This window comes from Cylas formicarius, unplaced genomic scaffold (assembly GCF_029955315.1).
Source record: "Cylas formicarius isolate icCylForm1 unplaced genomic scaffold, icCylForm1.1 PGA_scaffold_3__17_contigs__length_32017465, whole genome shotgun sequence".
NCBI classification, from domain to species: domain Eukaryota; kingdom Metazoa; phylum Arthropoda; class Insecta; order Coleoptera; family Brentidae; genus Cylas; species Cylas formicarius.
The window spans coordinates 3,207,999-3,228,392 of record NW_026844326.1 but is presented as its reverse complement, the minus strand read 5'-3'; the positions used below and the strand labels follow the sequence as shown (position 1 = coordinate 3,228,392).

Below are 20,394 nucleotides of genomic sequence, written 5' to 3'. Positions count from 1 at the left end.
CAAAAAAAAAATCAAAATTAAGCCATAAACAAAGATTTTACAAGGGTGTACAGTTCATAAGTGCCACACTGTATATAATTTCTTACTGAACAAATGCAACAATAAAATATTAACAATAATAATTATAGTGTCTCTAGATAATTTGATGGTTACCAAGTCGATAACTTCTTGTTTTCCACAAGATTAAGTTAGAGCCGTGAGGTAGATTGCGTTGTCCATTTCCTATTTCTTGAAAGATGAAAGATTTTCTTCTTGCTTGATTTGCTTCTGCTTTTCGGGACTGCCCAACCAAATTTCACATTTTTAAAGTGACCCTTAGAAAACGGACCAGTCATTCTGGCTAAGTTCTCTCTCCCCCCCCCCCCCCCCCCCTTCCGTCTCGCTCGCTCCCTCCATCCCTCTCTATTCTTTATCATTAAAAAAAAAATGAAAAAAAAGGTTTCATATAGTCCAATGTGTTTAGGATAGAAAATCCTTTTTTTTTTGGGGAGTCTCCTTAAGGTCAGCCGATATGTAACTTTGTAACATATATTTTCTTCTGTGTTAAACCTTATACACAAGCAAGCGAAACAATTAAATTTATAATCAATAAATCCATAACTTGTCAAAAAATATTTCAATTATGACAGTAATCAACAACACAACCCGCGTCCAAATAGGCTGCGTTTTAGCACTTGTTTTATTTAAACGCCGTCAAAGCCACTTTACACTAATTGAACTTATATGGCAACAGCAAATTATTTGTGATAGACAAATGTTTGAAAATAAATATTTTAAAAACTAAAAATATTAGGCATATACAACCTTATATTAAATTGCTAAATATTACAAAATTATAAAATTAGATAGTTTCCATTAAAAAAAAAGGCTTTTTGGCGTTTTTTTAAATTTCATTTTTAATATTAAATTTCACATACCCTGTGTTAATATGTATCGAAATTTCTTATGAAATGCGTTATTCGAGTCCTTTGTCTACAATAAAACTTACTCAAGTGAAACAATAAACTCTACCGAATGAACAAAGTGGCAGATATTTAACGTCTTGTAAACGTCATTTTTGGCATAAAAAATTAAAAATTTCAAAAACGGTTATATTTAGTTATATGCAAAATATGTAAAATTTTGTTTAGAATTCAAAAATGAAGCAATATACCAGGTGTTCTATTTAAAATAACAAAGTTGATACTTGCCCACGAGAAATGAAATACCCTGTATATACAAAATTAAATTAAATTGAAGCTTTGTAATACCCCAATTAACTTTTGTATTTAACCTCATACATTCGGCATTTTAAGTAACAAGTGGCGAATTTTCCATCTAGCAATGAATGTATCACCTGAGTTTTTAATTGACACAGTCAAAGCATGCTGCATAGTCATACAGAAAATCTTGAAGATATTCCCAACCAAATCAACACACGTAGGACGAGAACAGGACAAATGATCCGAGAACAATTCTCACAATATTTTATGAGTGCAGAGGGATTGCTTCCGCAGCAGTTAACCAAGATATATATAATTTTGTTTTATAATAATTAAATGAAAACCCAATAAATACATGTTTACATTTTTCAGTTTTCGATTTCGCATACTCCGCTTCAAAGTTCTCAAACAAAAAATAGCATATTTTCTCTCAAACTTTTTTCGTCTCTTGTCTATCTTTAAATTTTTCGGTGGTCTTGTCCTACAAAACTAACCTTTGATCCACCGCCGTAACAACATTATCGACCTCTCATTAAAATATTTCAATATAAATAATGCAAAAGGGTTAAATTTTAATATAAAAAAGTTGTGTTCATTTATGAGAAAACGGAGAACTGTAGAAAAAGTTATGGGCAATATTCAAAAGGGCCTAAAAATGAAAAGGGTCCTATATCGAGATTGGTAGTGAAGATAGATAGTTCAGAAATGGGTTTTCTAGTTAAACACTCCAATTACGAACACTTTATACTGTTGTATTTGTGTTCCCTCAAATTCGAAGTATTGAACAAAAACTTTTATGCCATAGTAAGCTATGAATTTTCAAATCTGTCGATTATATTTTAATATTTAGTGCATTACTGTGTCGTTGAACCAATTAACCAATGAAGATCTGGAGACCTGGCTGGCCATCACACCGGTCCATTATTTCCTATCCTTCTGACACCAAACCTTGACGAAAGATAATCCGATACCTGTGTTGTATTTTGAGGCGGGACGCTATCTTTCTGAAACCACATGCTGTTGTAGTGGATCAAAGGTAAATCATCCAAAAAATTTTCAAGCGTTGACGTCAAAAACTGATAATACCACTCTCTTATCAGAATGCCGTTAAAAAAATGAGGACTTAAACTTTTGTCTTTATATATAGGCCTACATTAAGACTAAATCAAACTTGCGGTCGAATTTCTCGAAATTGCCCTGAATATTCCACAATTTGTAAAAGTGCTTTTATCTGTCCAGATTACATTCGGGATCAAATGGATGTAATTTTTGGGCGATATGACTTTTGTAGCATTTGAAACCACTTGTTTTTAACTGTCTCGATGCACTGGTATGATAAGAAACAACTACATCAGCGTAAGCTTGGCGTGTGCATTATTATTATATTATCAGTTTCCGGTACCATTCAGCCTGCATAATCTTGTCTTAGTTTTTGAAACGAAGCAAATTCAGCAAAATATCTATCTAATAATTTAATAATAATATCTCGTTTTTCTTCATTGGTAATGTCACTTTTCATTTTCGCGAAGTTTTAAAATGAAGACATAAAACAAATAAAAACCAAAACCGAAAGTTTAATATTTTTCACCATATTTTCGGAAGTAACTAAAAAACTTCAATTTCAAAACGGTACATATTGAACTCACCGATACGCAACTTTGCCCTAATACAAGACACCCTGTATCTCTTTTCGTTTCGGAGATCCTAATGGTGAGAGTCGAATTTGAAACACCTAGTATAAGCAGGCACAGAGCGAGTTTGACTTAAGGCTCTCAAGAAGCCAACAGGGTGATTGGCGAATCGTCAGCATGCTCGCTGTATCCACAACCGACCCAGGAGAAATCCAGAAGATTTGTAAATAGTATTACAGTAGCCTGTGGAAGTTTCTTTTAAAAATTCTGTGGAGTTTTTCTGTAATTGCTGTCAATTTTCCTAGAATTCACTGGAATTTTTCAGGGAATTCCTGTGGACTTTTGCCTCTCGTCCAGGACTTTTGCTGGTCTGTCTGTTTCACTTGACCTGACTGTTATTAGAATGAGCAAAAAATGAAAAGAATCGAAATTAAAGAACAGTTCTTTCTATACGAAGCCCAAACAAAATAATGTGTTTATAAGCATTTGTTACGCGTCAAATTATTTTTTTAATACCTTGCGTATCTCACGGAAGCGGGAATTTCGAGAATTATTATTGTGAGCGGAAAAGGGTGGCAATCGAAAATGAAGAGCAGTTCTTTCTCTACCTCTCTAAGGTCCAAATAAAGAAAAATAGTTATTAGCAAGTATTAGTAGTCATATGATAACTTTTTAAACCTATTATTCTGTATTTTGAGCTAGTTTTCGTACCACGTTTTAGGTTTACCCTGACTATTTTATTCATGAGATATAATTATTTAGTGATCTGCTTCTGCAAAATCATTTACCTCGACGACATTTAGAGATATGGGCTGGCATTAGAATTTTATTAGTTTTTTTAGATCTCCATTGTAATAATGTTCTATGCGCCGTTGTTAATTTCTTTTAGCTAGTACGATCGATGGTACCAGAAGGTACCTTACGTAACTGTACTGGATATTTACACCATTTAATCTTCAAACAAAACTGATTTGTTCTATCTGTCTGATAGTAATCGTCTATGTTCTTCATAATTCTACCCAATTATATGTTGCCAATATTGCTGTATTCAGCACATTCAGATCTGTATTTAAAGTTCTTTCTGATCACAAATGAATGAAAAACACAATGCGATGTTATGTTATTGTAAATGACTTCGTGACTCCATTCACCAACTAGCCTAACGTAATAAAATCTATTAATGATGATGTCTTATTAAAATTTAATTTTTTTCCCAACCGGGAATGTAATATTTTGCCAATCAGAAATCATAGAATACGGCGAGTACTTCTTCAATTTATTAAGTTTTGTCCCAACGACTAAACGCATAGGTAACAAACGCCATTCCCTTAGTATTTCCTTAAACATCTCTCAAAAAGCGAAGTAATTCCTGCCCATCAACAACGGGTTTTTCCTAATGGTGTTCAGTTGACCAATAATTTCAAAAACTATTTCCGCAGATATCCGTTTTAGGAGCCGCCGCCAACTGAATGGGACTGGAGAAAAACCGAGAAAATTTTAATGCCGCTGGTCACCACTCGAGCGCCAAATCCAACTAGAATTTTTCCAAGGACCTTCTAAAACTATTTACGGGATGACTGGCAAAACGTCAGTAAGCTCATTTTATCAACAACAGAAGATTTGCAAATAATATCCAACAGATAATTTTTGAAAGAAACTAATAATATAATATATATATATATATATATATATATATATATATATATATATATATATATATATATATATATATATATATATATATATATATATATATGTATATATATATAATATCCATAAGGTATGTGAAAGTTGCTGTGCACAGGACAACAACAATGTGCTCTAAATGCTAATCGTCGAGGTAAATGATTCAAAAATTATATTTCACTATAGGAATAGGGGAATATAAGGGAAACGATTAAAAAAATGTACCGAGAACTCGAATCTACCTCATGGGTGGAGTGGAAACAAGCTCAAAGTACAGAATAATAAGTTCAACAAAATGATAAAAATATATTATTTTATGTGAACTTGTAGAACTGCTAATTTTTCTCTTCACCCTGTTTATTTGCCAAGGACATTTATAGAGACAATAGAGACATAGTTTTATGTAAAATTAATGGCAATTAAAAGCAGTTCAGATAGTGTACCCTGCCTCCTACCAGTTTTATTTTTTTTTTATTTTTGCAACTGTTAATTATTTATTTTTTGTATTCCCTATTTTTAATTTAATAAATAGAAATATCTTCCATTTTTACAGAAAATTGAAATGGTTGTTAATTTGAAAAACCATGCTTTCACGATATTGAAGCAAATTTTTCATAAATAAGTGAAAGTTGAATTGAAATTTGAAACCAGTCAGACTTCCTGAGAAACAGGTACGAATTTCTGACTAAAGTGAGAATTTCTGAGAAACAAGGCGGAATTTTTGACAAGGAAGTTTCTTTTAAAAATTCCGTGGAATTCTTCTGTAATAGCTGGCAATTTTCCTAGAATTAACTCGAATTCTTCCTGGAATTCCTGTACAGTTTTGCCTCTCGTCCCGGACTTTTACTGGTCTGCCTGTTTCACTTGACCTGTTTTGTCTTCATAAAAAAATAAATTTTAATTCGTAACTTCGCCTGTTATTAGAATGAGCAAAAAACGAAGAGAATAGAAATTAAAGAACAGTTTTTTCTCTACGAAGCCCACACAAAATAATGAGTTTATAAGCATGTGTTTCTCGTCAAATCCTTTTTTTAATACCTTGCGTATCTCACGGAAGCCGAAATTTCGAGAATTATTATTGTGAGCGGAAAAGGGAGGCAATCGAAAATGAAGAGAAGTTCTTTCTATACCTCTCTAAGGTCCAAATAAAGAAAAATAGTTATTAGCAAGTATTAGTAGTCATATGATAACTTTTTAAACCTATTATTCTGTATTTTGAGCTCGTTTTCGTACCACGTTTTAGGTTTACCCTGGCTATTTCGTTCATGAGATATAATTATTTATTCCCTATTTTTAAATTAATAGATATAAATATGTTCCATTTTTACAGATAATTGAAATGGTGACGTTGGTAATTTGAAAAACCATGTTTTCACGACATTAAAGCAAATTTTTGAGAAATAAGTGAAAATTTCTAACAAAAATCAGAAATTGTTTGAAACCGATCAGACTTCCTGAGAAACAGTTACGAATTTCTGACTAAAGTGAGAATTTCTGAGAAACAAAGCGGAATGTTTGAGAAATAAGTTAGAATTTCTGAAAAACCAGTCAAAATTTCTGACGTCCTCTCATAAGGGATATTGCGCAATTCATAAGGAATGGAAAATTGAAAAAGTGGAGGTACTAAACATTGAAGTATTGTGAAATTCCAACTTTTGATTTGAATTTTTTTATTACTATTATCAAAATAATTCGTATTGTTAAATATTGTTATTATTTTATTGTTCCTCGTACCTCTTCATCTGTAAGTATTAAGAAAAAGTACCTTGAACTTTTTAAATGCAAATAAATGAAATACCTATCCAGTTGGATGATTTTTCTATGAAAAATTGAAAAATCTTTCAGATTTCGATCATGTTTCAACTAGAACTCGGTGTACAAAAATAATAAGATTCGATTTTTCTAAATAATATGCCCAAACTAGCACCCTATATGTTATGTGCAACGTTCAAATATGACTTATTTTTCAGGTATTACGACTTGTTTTTCAGAAATTTTAACTTAATCATTAATAATTTGCTCAAGTTAACTAAACCTATATTTTTGGTGGTCTTTCTATAACATTGAAAAATCTATATTGGTCAGCTCATGTGAGACACCTTGTACAGTGCCCTAGCTCAAATATGTGACCGCATTTTCTGTATGCTGGTATTTTGTTAAATGTACGATTCTCGCAGCTTCGTAATCCATTAATATTTTTTAGTGTTTAGCGATATCCAGACTTTGATCCTGGCTTGTTTGGCGACCCTCGCACCCTTGATCGTCTTACTTTTCACCGTTTTTGGAATTAGGATACTGTGGATGAAGTACAAGAAGCGAAAAAAACACGCCCAATACGATGGCATGCTACGTAGAGAAGAAACGTCGGAGTCTGTATCGCGGCCGTTGCACACCCATCTGATGAGCGACAAGGTAAGTTCTGCCATTTTTAATGCGCGGCGATTATCCTAATAAAATGTTTTCCGTGCCGCACAGTGGGGTATTTGAAATCGTTTTTTAAATGTGAACTCAAAAAGGTTTTACTATTTACAAATCTTCCTGGATTCCTTCTTCGACGGTTTTTGAAGAATCGAACTTGCTGACATTTCGCCAATCATTCTGTGGGCTTCTTCAGAGCTTAACTAAAAATGGCTCGCATTTTACTCTGTACCTGCTACATATTGTCTGAGGGGGCGGAGCGAAATGATATCTATCTAGGATGACGGATTCCCATATTCGTGAAAGGTAAAGACCCGAGTCAGGGTATGATTGTTACTTTTAGATTTCTATAGATTCTCGAATTTTTCTTTGGTAGAAGAATTGATTATATGCAATTATTTTAGTTTTATCGAATAAAATTTGATATCCGGTTTCGTGATTGTTTTCGGCAACTGTTGATGAGTTTATTGGTCCTAGTCTTAGGGCTCTTACATATTCTTTGAGCGTAGTTGATATTTTTAGTCCGGTCTTTCCAATGTATTCTTTGCAGCATATGCATGGAATGCTGAAAACTCCTGGTATCTCAAATGGAAATTTGTCTTTGACCGATCGAAGATATTGAGAACTTATTGGACAAGTGGTAAATTTGGTTTTGAGGTTATATTTCTTAAGAACTTTAGAAAGGACAAAAGTGGCAAATATGAGGTTGCTTTCAGGCTCACTCTCTTTGGAAGGTTGTGGTAAAGTGTATTTTTTGATGGAACGCTTAATATTTCTAATGTTTTCAGCGACTCGGGTTAAGATAGTTTTATGGCTCTGTAAACAAGAGAGTTGATAACCGATGATTGTTGGGTCCCAATGACAATGCATTAAGATGGGTCTGTGTGCGTAGGTTTTCTGTAAACATAATGACTCAATGTTAGGTCTAATTTTCAATTGATAAGATTATCTAAGAATGAGAGAATATTAATAGTTTCCAATTCAATGGTAAAACGTATGTTAGGGTGTATAGAGTCTAAATGGCTAAGAAAAAGTGTCATCAACGAGGCGTTTCCATGATTTTGGTTTTAGATGGAAGGAGTCGAGAGCTTTCTTCTCAAAGGCTTCCATAAATATATTGGCGATGACTGGTGATAATGGAGAACCTATAGCTGTCCCTGATGATACAATAATACAAATAATACATTGCAGAAACTGGACGAAAAATATCAACTAGGTTCCAAGAACATGAGAGAACCTTAAGACTACGACAAATATACTCATCTGCTGTTACCGAAAACAATCACGAAGCTAAATTTTATTCGATAAAACTAAAATTATTGCATGTAGTCTATAGAAATTCATAAGCAACTAAACAATGTTAACTGCGACTCAAGTCTTTGCCTTTCGCTAATATGGGTATCAATCATCCAAGACAATTTTCATGTCCCCCTCCTAAAGCTCTGGCTCCCGCAAGCAATACATAAGCAGGTACAGAGAATGCAAGCGAGTTTCAGTTAAACTCTGCAGAAGCCAACAGGATGAGTGGCGAAACGTCAGCAAGTTCGATTCATTAACAACCGACGCGGAAGGAATCCTGAATATTTATAAATAGTAGTGTAGCCTGTGAAAGTTTTTTTGAAAAATGAAAAAGGTGTTCAAGAAAAAGTTGAAAAGATATTTGGTCACAATTTCATAGTTTTAAGGACGAACAAAAAGGGTTAAATTACGTTTCTTAATGCCAGAGAGAAATGAACTCTGAAATTGCAATGACTGGCATCATTAAACAGGGTGCACAATTTAAACTTTATATCGTGAATTTAAAAATTTTATTCCGTATTTCAATTTTTCACATTTCGAATCGTTTCTAAATTAGTCACATACTAATTTGCGTACAAAAAAATAATTATAATTATGCATAATTATAATTATACATAATTATAATCATAAAGATGGGCAGATGATTTATTGATTAATTATTTTAAGATCTAGTAAATAAAGCCTTATATAGATGTAAGAATAATATGTAAATAGATGAATTGAAATAAATATTATTATTTTTAAAATATCTATTCTTTACAGTACAAGTTGCGAGTAGTCAGACTTACCAGAACTATAGTCGTTGGAGTCTAAAGAAATAATAAGGGATAAAAAGAGCTCTACACTGTTTTCTAGCATGTCATCAGCTTCCCACATTCTTCTATTCAATGTTCGACGCACTTCTCGAATCCTTCCTAAATCAGGGGCCCACTAATTAACATACAATTGAAACGCGAGTTTAGTAAATGGTAGTAATGCCACAGTAGCGTTACTACAGGTAGTAACGCCGCAGTAGCCTTACTACAGGTAGTAACGCCACAGTAGCGTTACTACAGGTAGTAACGCCACAGCGCTGTTGTCGTTTTTTCTAAAAAGTAGTATCAACATTGAAATTTGAAATAGGACACCATGTATATTATTCTATTTTCTGATCCGCTAATATTTTATAATTGTTTTTAAATAATACGTTCCTATACTATATATCTTCAGCGATTTTGGAGAAAATAATTATTTTATTCAATTTGCCGACCAAAACATACCTTCATTTAAATTTTTATTACCAAGACACTAGTAGAAAGTTTAAGTTTTGGCCATCGTTTAAGGAGGCATCGAACATAATTTCTTAATACAGTTCTAAATTATACAGGGTTGGTGAAGAAAACTATTGATTTGCGTAAAAGATACAAAAATGGTAAAAAGTGCATTTTTTTTAAACGGAACACCCTGAAAAGTATTGGATTGCCCTGCGATATCGTCCGATCTCAGGCCATTAGAATTTACCTATGTGCACCTATTTGACACCGGTGCAAGAAAGAGTTACGTCATCGGATTGTAAAATTCCTTGAAGAAATAAGATTCATCGGATATAAAGTGTTTAGAATGAACAGTTCGAACACCCAATGGAAAAATTGGATCCATTTTGGTGTGTGCAACTTTTACTTTAAGTAAAAAGTGATATTTTGTTAGAGTAAATAGTTTTTAAAATGTTCTTCGTAAAATGTAATATATATATATATATATATATATATATATATATATATATATATATATATATATATATATATATATATATATATATATATATATATATATATATATATATATATATATATATATATATATATATATATATATATATATATATATTACTCACAATTTTATTTGAATGAGGAATTTTATTTTGTTTTGTGAATTATAGTATAGTCAGAGTCCAAGTCAGATGAGTGGGATCCTAAATTGCTCAGATTACTTACATAATGCAGTCTCATTTGACAGTTTTAGTAAATTTTGAACTACTATAGAAAATTTTTCAATTTTCTTTATGATGAAATTTGTTGAATCATTTCTGCAAAAATGACGGCTCAGATATAAAAAAAAGAAAAGAAACAAAAAGTAGCAGCCAGTATAAGTTGAAACTCTGCCGAATTTTTAAGCAGTTAGTAAATTCATTTATTTTAGTTCATGTTTTGTAGTTATTAATTTTCTCTGTTTTGAGTAGTTTCGTACGGAGTAAATCAAAATGCTATTTTATGATAGCTTTAACACACCCTGCGGGAAAACAGAAAAGGATAATTTGGTTTACACACTGTTTGCTATAATATTTTATGTATTCCAAATCTTCGGTTTTATTAATTTTTAATTTTAAACAAAATTGTCCCACTTGGTTTTCCCACAGTGTGTGTTGAAGTTATCACAAAAACCAGCTCTTTGATATATTCTGCATGATACTGCTCAAACGAAGAAAATTAGTTAATTAGTTAAATTAGTAAGTTACTTATGAAAATCGTTTTTTGAAAAATAATTTGTTTTAAAATAAATACCTGCAGATTGCTTAATCTTTGTCAAAAAAAAACATTTAAAATTTATTTCAAATTTTTACGAAGTCGTGATTTCCGGTGTATTTTTAATACCTCAACGCACGCCGTTAGATTGTTTCCTGATTTTTGCTGGATGCCCGTATTTTTCGAAAAAAAAAATAGTTAACTCTATTAACAAAAGTATGAACTTAGGAGGAATACCTAAAAACACATTATTAATATTGCCTTTGTTGTAAATAAAGGCTAGTTTGTTATATACACGTTGAGTAAAAAAGGGAGATATCGCGCTACGAATATGGCGGAAAAATAATGTTTATTTTTTTGCCTTAAAAACCAAAATAAATAAAGCAATAAAATATTACGGAAGTATTGATATTACAAATACACACTTTCTACTTTTTTTTTCAAATCATAACTAATAATAACTAAACTTAAAGAAAAATTGACGCAATGACATGGAAAAACATAAATTTCGATCGGTAGGATTAGGCACTTTTTGTTAGATATTTCTTTGTCTCTAGCAATTTTTTTATAAAACTTACAAATAAAAAATAACATTTAAGGAATTGCAGGCCGAAAAAATATTTAATATAAATTATTTTGCTAGATGCCGTTGAACAGTTCTATTTTGTACCAGTAAATGATTACATTTTAAAAATAAATAATTAATAAACGTTCCTGAAACTAATTCATGCGTAAACAATGAATAAATGAGCTCTTTTAAAGCATTTCACTTAAACAATGTAACTCAAATAAAAACACAACAAATAAACAAGGCACCTCTGGCAAAAATTTTATTTTAAACAAGGTGAATGAGACCATTATTATTTTATAATAAAAATATCACGTTTCATAATAAAATGTTTGATTCTTAAGAGTGTGATTCCGTGGATGATTTTAATCAACGATTTTACAGCAATGTATTTCATTGAAATTCCTTAAGTATTTAACAATAAATTTAAATATTTATTCATTTATGAATAGATTTGATGTCTTCATTTTTTCACTTAAAAATAAAAACTAATTTCTTAGCATGGTATCATATTAACGATATTGTTATAACCATGCACAGAAGAGCTTTTCATTTTTAAAAGCGAAAACCGTACATCAATACCAAGAAATTTAATTTCTTTTTAATTGATTGGAGATTGTAAGAATAATTTTTATTTTAAGAGTACGCCATCAATGTCTGCCAAAATAGACATGTGAAATTACGTACGCACGCTACTAGTGTATTTAAAAAAAAAAATTGGTACATTAAATAATGCCTCTTTTTTTCCACAATGTATCTCAAAAGTTAAGACGTTTAGGACATATGTTTATATGAAGTTTTCTTTTTAAAATGGACCCAAATTTTGTTTGCCGTCGGAAAGTTTTTTCCGAATATCTAACCCCCCTTAGGAAAGTACGCTATGTGACAACAACAATAACAACAAAGTAGGCTTCTCGGAGAGCCGCCGACGTTAGACAGTAGCTGAGACGCCTCAGTCAAAATACGCACCGAATAGTGTTGCAGAAACTTTGTCAATACGGCTTGTCCAAGACAGAGTTCTATTGAAAGCGAATCCCAAGAGATTGATTGATGATTTGATTTACAAAGTCTACTTCAGTACAAAGAAAAAATAAGTTTTTGGGATTTTAGTTCATTGAGTACTAAATTATTTGGAGAGAACCATTGTTGCATAATTTGTAATTGTAACTAGAGTAACATTTTCAGTGAGCATTCGAAGATGTTTGGTAATTGACAAAACGGTTTCTTGCCAAAATGGGATGTAATCGTATTCGTAATGTCAGAAAACCCCCGAATTCAATTTTTAATGCCGAGACCTGAAAAACAGCTTAACCAGTTCCTAGAACTAAACTTTACCAATAACTCACACACATTTTTTGCTCAATGTCATTATTTTCATGAATTTAATCTAGGATTGCAATTTGGCGCATTCGTTACGGACCACCCTGTATACAGTTTATTTCGAAGATATTACCCATCGAGCTGGTAGGGACCGCGCCGGTTACGAGCCACGACAATTACCAAAACAAAATAAAACAACGCCGAAAAACGAGCCGGGCGAACGTTTTTCACTGGACCATATTTCCGGCTCTGTCGCATAGATGTTGCGTTCTTCTTTTTCTATCCTGCGATCATTAGACGGCGATAGGCCGAGAGGACCGTGGCGAGAGGGCAGAGAGGAACCACGCGACCGCGGTTCTTCGGGTTCCTCGCAGAATTCGGGTGTGAACGCCCGGCCAAAGACCTCTGCGAAATTGCATTTGTGTCGAATAGTGCAGCGGCGAGCAGCGGCGGCTCGCTCCTAACGAATTTTTACACTAAACCGACTGTTTTTGAGGAGGTTTTTGATGCTAGAGAATAAAACTGCGACAACTACTGAGGGATTGCGGTAACGAGCGCAATCAGTCTAATACATAGACGGAGAAGCAGAAGATCAGGCAACCTTTCGCGTTACTCAACTTATAGAAAATCTGCCAGCTTTCTATTGCGAGGTGCACCTGCTCTTCGTGGATGTGAGGAAAGCATACGACAGCATGTCACTGCCAAAACAATGCGGGGTAACGAAAGGAACAAACATAAGCATCACTTCAATAGAAACTATAGAGAAACTAACATATTGACTACTGTAATACTGTTTTCAAATCTTCTGTATTCCTCCTACTTCAGAGCTTTCCTTTTTTGTAATATTACTAAGACAATGTAAAATTTGTCCTCTGCGGCACTTAGCTTTCATAAAAGAAACCCGAGTGGTCCCCGAATGCACGGTCGGAATACGTGAACATGTAAGTTCAATTTAGATTTTTTGTTTATTTATTTCAACGGCTGAGTCAATTTACAAAGAAAAAGTAACAATATAAATATAACATAAATAGCAACATGACAAAACAACAACTCAACTTAGATAACAAGCTTTTTAAATAACCATAAACAGTAAGAAACACTAAACGAACAGTATCACACTAGTTACAATCAACCACCAGTTTTAATTTGGTTTTAAATAGTCGAAGACCGCGAGCAAAGGGATAAAGATAAATAACCTCAAGGTTCGAGTTGAAGGAAAAAAATAGCCATAGTTGGCGTGATGAAATGGAATACAAAACATTGGGGGGGGGGGGGGGGCTCTGACGTCTTTGATAGATGTTAAAATCAATGGATTGGAGGAGAGCCGGACAGTTATATACACCGTTCAAAATTTTATAAAACGTCAAGATGTCGGAGTAGGTTCTTCTAATATCCAGACTATCTATCCCACAAGGCTCACATACCAGAACATAATGTGAGAGTTATTGTAGATATTTATACCCGCTCTATATGCTAGGGACTTCAGAAATGCCCTCCGAACAGTATCCAATCTATCAATGTGACATCTGCAATGTAGAGACCACACTACCGATGCATACTCCAGTGTAGATCTAACTAAGGAACAATAAAGGGTTTTAAAACAGTCGGATGAGAGCAGTTGTACTATTACTGGGTAATAAAACCCAGACCTCTCATGCCATTGTTAACAATATCATCCAGCTGATCCAAAAAGGTCAGTTTACTGTCAAAGATGACTCCAAGGTTCCTAACTTTGGTGACACACTCTATCGTTGTATTGTTAATATATCTATTTTGAAGCGTGTTAGTTAAGCGAGAAAAAGTAACACTAAAACACCTTCCAACAATTAGATTCAGACCATTTTCTCTGCAACACGAACTGACATTATTAAGGTCGCTCTGCAGAAGCTGAGCGTCCATAAATGATTCAATTGTTTTGTAAAATTTAAAATCATCTGCAAAGGAAAGATGTTCAGAATAAAGAACCACATCACTCAGATCTCTTATAAACAAATTAAAGAAAACTGGACCTATGTGTGAACCCTGAGGCACACCCGAGTGCACCACAATTTCGCTAGAAATATAATTGATTGGTTGATTCGGACCTGCTGTGTATGCTCTATTAAAGAGCTGTGACAAAATTCAACCAGAGTACCACCCAGTCCCATGGCCCGAAACTTACGAACAAGATGCTCATGACTGTCTCTGTCAAACGCCTTCGAAAAGTTCGTGTAGACACTGTCCACTTGTTTACACTTCTCAAAAGCACCCAACAGATCCAGCTGATAAGTCAGCAGGTTACCTACCCCGAGAAAACCCGTGCTGGTTGTCACACATAATTTTTTTTTACAATACCAGGAAAAATGCTGACAGAATAGTTTATCAAAAAGTTTGGGAATGACAGATTGTATGCATTTACCTCTATAGTTACTAATATTGCTTCTGTCACCATTTTTATGAATTGGTGTTAAATAACTTAATGTCCAGTAATCAGGAAAAACACCGGACGATAAGGTAGGATTAAAAATGTGGTGGAGGGGTCCACTCAAAGTACACACACATTTTTAAATAAATTTTAATAAAAATAAATGGGCCATGCGAGTACTTAGTCCGAAGGCTATCTATCCCCGCAAATATTTCACTTAGAGTAAAGTTAATGACATTTAAGTCCAAGTCATAGTCAAATTTATAGTCAGGAACATTCCCTTTGTGTTTTTTGTATGTAGATGAAAAGTGTTTCGCAAATAAGTTAACAATTTCTTGGCCATTGCCAGCAATCTCACTCTCCCAATGCATGCAATTGGGATACGCACCCGATCTACGCATCGTATTTATGTCTTCAAAATTGACTAGGATCCCGTATGACTTCAGTGTTTACTGTATATAAACATGAGATAACAGTCTTTGCGCAAAACTTTATACCTATCTCTATAGTGCGAAAAAAGTGCGTAATTATCAATATCACCCTACTCCTTATATCTAGAATGAGCAATTTTTTGTGCAAAATTAGTTGCTGCAGTTCTTTACTAAACCAAGATGGAAAGTTTGTAGATTTGAAACGTTTAACGGGAACAAAACGAGCATACGAGCAATTTCATACTCCGCATGGCGTTCGGTAACATTTGACAAATTTTCGGAGGCATAAGCAACTCTAGTGGCACACATGCTCGAAAAAACGAGATCCAAAAATACCCCATACCCGTTAGGTAAAAGATTCATCTGTTTAAGATTGAGATAACTGACACATGAAAACACCAAATTGGCTGATGTAATTGATTCCGCACTCCGAACACACAATCCGTCATCAGAATTAACCCAGATTGCACTGGGTAAATTAAAGTCACTACAGATCATGAGATCACAATCGGTATAGACACCAACGAGATCCAGGACTGCGGAATGAAATTCTTCATACATTGTGATTGGTGATGCGAGGGGAATATAAACAGCACTAAAAATAAATTGTTTATAGCCAAATGAAAAATTTACAAAGATTATGTTCTAAAAATAAATCGCTAATCTGTACCATCCTTGATTGTATGTTCTTTTTAATGGCGGTATGAGTACCCCCTCCCCTTGTTATATCTGTGTTAAACTGACTTCTATCTTGATTATAATCCAAAAAATTCAACTGAGGTTGAATAGCCTTCAGTAAGCCAGGATTCAACCAAAAATATAATGTCATGCACACTACTATTGACAGCGTGACACAGATCCGACAACTTAGTGCGTATGCCACCAACATTGTGATAGTGTTGTTTTTTAGATAGAGTTCTTGTTTTATTTTTTTGACGAACGACCTTCTTAATGCCCGTAATATATTATACGTATGAATTCTGTTCTGTTTCTGAACGCAAAGCAAGTTCTTCATATGCTTCCTTTATCTGCGTACGTTGGAGTGATGTAAGGTCACCTCTGATCTGTATACTGGTATCAGTAAGTAATTTACGGTTTTTTTGGGCAAGGACTGCAAGTGACCTATCAAACAGAATAATTTTCAATGGTCTTGGGTTAGTATTGTTGTTCTTCTTTTCTAGTCGAAAGCATTTAAAATTTGTAGAATTTACATCAATTTTTGCAAAAACATCAGATACGGCCTTGCTCTCAGGGACATTGTAAAAAATAACATTTTTTGATCTATCTCTTCCGATCCTGCATCTTCCCGATGATCTCAGGGGGAGGCTGTGCTTGTTCGGGATTGTTTAAATTGTTACAACTTACCTCCTGTGATTTCAGAAGGGATAACTCACTTCTGTGTACACACTTCTGATCAGAGCTCAGACACTTCACTGCTAAGTTCGCTCTAAGAGACAAGTTAGTTTGTTGTTCTGCTCAATGATTGAATTAAAAATGTTCACAATAATAAAAACTAAATCGCACATTTCAATGTTTTGTTTATTTAAAAGTCGATCCTGAATATTCTGACCTAACCTTGAATAATCAGCAGTGTCATCCAACTGAAGTTGTCCATAGGAGGTAGTTGTCGGGTCATTTCTGTTGGTAACAAATTCATCGCTCTACCGAAGTACGAGAAGGACGAGAGTGAACCGCGATCAGATCGGTTTGGCAAGGGAGACTTCCCCAAGTCTGCGCTCACTGGCGTTCACTGGCGATACAGGTGCCTTTCATCTAACCAAAACTAACCTTAACCGCCTCACACTTCTTGCAATTCCATTCATGCTCACCGGTTTCCTGGTAGGGGACACAATTTTGTTAAAATCAGCAACCGAGAGACCATTGCAACCTCTATGATACCATGAATTACACAAACAACACTCAATAGTACTAGAATTTGATGCAAAAAGCGACATTTATAGCACTTGTTACTGTCGGCCATATTGCATATTGCGTTTTAATAAGATACACAATGATTTGCTTGGCATCGAGAGGTAAATGCTTTTTCTGTGTCTGGAAATATCACGGATGCTGAAATCATAATTTGACTACACGCAATGCACTCATGCTTTGCTTCTTGTGGAAAATTAAGACTAAATTTTTAAACTTATAAAAGTCTTTGGGGACGTATTTTGACCTACCTATTAGTAATGTTCATTTGCGGTTGCAGGTAGCATCCATCATTATTGCCTTTGTGAGATTGAAACCGTTCATCTGTGAAAGCAGTATACATCACGAAAGACACTGCTATTTCTACACTGCACATGAAATTTCCGAAATCGTAAAACGCTTCTTAAAAGTTTCTCCTAAATTTGTAAAACTGCAACTTAAACCGTGACTTGAATTAAATATTAATAATAACAAAGCATACCATAAAATAGAAACACCACTGAATTGTTTGATTACCCGACCATGTAGAAAACGAATAAGTCTTGACATCGCAATGCCTGTTTTCAAGCCAAATTTCAATTAAATGGTTATTCAGGTTGGTATTAAAAAAATCTTTGACTTCTTTAAAAAAAATCTGTCCTTAAAAATTCCTTTTGCATCAGGTTTTATAATTCATCGTCTGACACACATCATCAATTAGATATCAATGTTTCCTGCTTCTTGAAAAAATGCCAACTTCGAAAAATTTCTTTTCCTTTTTTTTGCTTTTCAATATACTTCCTCTAAATTACGGTTGATGGTTTGATTAATGGTTTTTAATTAATATTTGCGAAACACGGTGAGAGAAAGATATGAATTTCTAAAGTTTTATTGATTTTCGCATGCTGAATCTGATTTTACAATTGTGAATATCCAAATTTTGTCAGAGGCGTAGCTTTTGAAGAATACAGGTAACAAAAACTGCAATAACTTTTATGTGGGTTGACTTTTTTTTTATAAAATCGGAAAAACTGGGTTGTTACTCGAAAAATGTACTCTTGATCGATATGGCTAGGATTGACCCTCTTCGAGGACAATGGATTTCAAAAATAAATATATTGAAAGTTGTTTCGAACAACATTTATAAGAAAAATAACGGTGAAAGTTTTTTTTATATAATTCATAAAAAATTCTAAGGAATATTGATGATATATGCAAGAACTCTTAATGCTACTAGGGTTTCCCATAGGCCTCAAAACTAAACGATAATAATAATGAAAATTCGCCTTAAACATATTTTCTAAAAGAAAGTCACACTTACACGACTTATTAAATTGTATTGGTAAATTCAGCACCAACTTTAACCGGAATAAGTGTATGGATACCTTCAGGGGTGGACCATAGGACAGCTAAACTGTCAGCCAGAAATATGGCAAAAGCCATCAATGCATAAGCTAGGTTTGGCGTGAGACATGGAACCATGGTACACATAATTCGCAATCCTCCATCGAAAGATTCCATTTGCCGCGACACCAGGGTCGAAGAAGAACTCCAAATATCAATGAAAGGCATTATAGACCGCTGGCTTGTCTCAGGAAGTACTTTCTTGTTAAAGCGAATACTAGCATACCGCATCGGGCAGCAGTAAATGCAGATAGTATCATAACACATTCAAGAGTAGCAGTATCAGAATTCTAACCGTACTCCAAAATCCTTACTTCAGATCAACTAAGGGAACAGTGACCTAGCAAGCCTAGGCACGGTCGGTATCTGGTGGCTATTAAGAGTGAAGAGGGTGATACTGGAGAATCAACAATGTATATGCGCAAGAGCAACTCGCTGCCATTCAGGATAAGGTCATTCCAACAATAATTTACAGAAAAATTATCCTTAAAGAACAAGTAGTAACTGGTAAGTACCGAATGTGTGACGAGAAAGGCGAATATCTTGACCATATTATGTTTGAAAGTTTAATGCTGGTGGCGATAACGTATCTGGACCGATACGACAGAGTGGTGAGGATTTTTCATCAAGAACTAAGAAGGATACTGTACCTTATTATCAATATGATCTGCCGCTGGTCGTCTGTATTGGACCGGACAATTTAGTACTGACAAGTCTATTCCTAACAACATACCCGACATAGTACTCACTCTGAGAGAACCGGCAGTGACTTTTATTATAGCTGTGTCCATGCCCCTTCCAGGAATCCTACAAAACGCACATATTGAAAAGATTAATAAATACTTACCATTAGCAGATGAGCGCAGAAAAATGTGGAAAAGGGCCAGAGTTAGTTACATCACAGTATAAGATCATTAGAGTTGCAAATACCTACAGTTATAAAAAACTCGGAAGTGAATAAAAAAGCCTTTCCAATGCTATCATGCAGCAGAGCATCTTGTTTGCGGACCGACGTCCACTTTGCTACAAGGTAACAAGGTACAGCCAGTTTCGCCTGCAGATGGGAACGACGCGCCAGGCAGCGGGACAGTACAGTCACTACCGAGACCTGACGAAGCAAGTGGCGTCAACTCGCGAAATGCGGAACCTACAAGGCTACAGACACCGTCACCAAAGGATAATCAAGTCTTGGAAATTCTATGTCAGGATGTTCACCCATTCGGTTCGGTGATATATTAATCCTTTGCGAAATTCCTAGTCATTGAAAATCAACTTACTCTTTCTTGAAATACTAAAACCCAGTCGTTTTCTGAAATCCCAGTTGAGTAGACACCCTTTTTCCGATTCAACGCGTCTACCTGACAACATCTCGAAATCATATTTTTGTATATCCATAATCCATTTTCGAATTCGACGATTAGGTCCCTCTTAACCATTGCACTGCGTAGAACTGCACAATCAGTGTATATTTTGATACTTGTTTCAACAGTCGTCTCATCGAATTATGTTTGGCGAGAGCCTCTAATTCAAACAAATGGTTTCGTTTTTCGATTGGGGAGGTCGTTCGACTATAGAAACCAATGACTCTTTCATTGCTTTTTTCTATCTGGACTGACATCCCA

The 20,394-nt window shown here is 34.3% G+C and overlaps 2 protein-coding genes across 3 annotated transcripts in view; one reads left to right on the top strand and one right to left on the bottom strand.

The window, feature by feature from the left end:
- LOC132699002 (uncharacterized) overlaps positions 1-20,394 on the top strand; it is a 110,530-nt gene that overhangs the window by 33,920 nt on the left and 56,216 nt on the right. For both annotated transcript variants that reach the window (XM_060665385.1, XM_060665386.1), the window contains exon 3: positions 6,723-6,931. In XM_060665385.1, coding sequence (XP_060521368.1) covers positions 6,723-6,931 — 209 coding nt within the window. The remainder of the gene's footprint in view (positions 1-6,722; positions 6,932-20,394) is intronic.
- LOC132698999 (mucin-2-like) overlaps positions 1-20,394 on the bottom strand; it is a 475,159-nt gene that overhangs the window by 411,717 nt on the left and 43,048 nt on the right. The gene's annotated exons all lie outside the window — the stretch shown is intronic.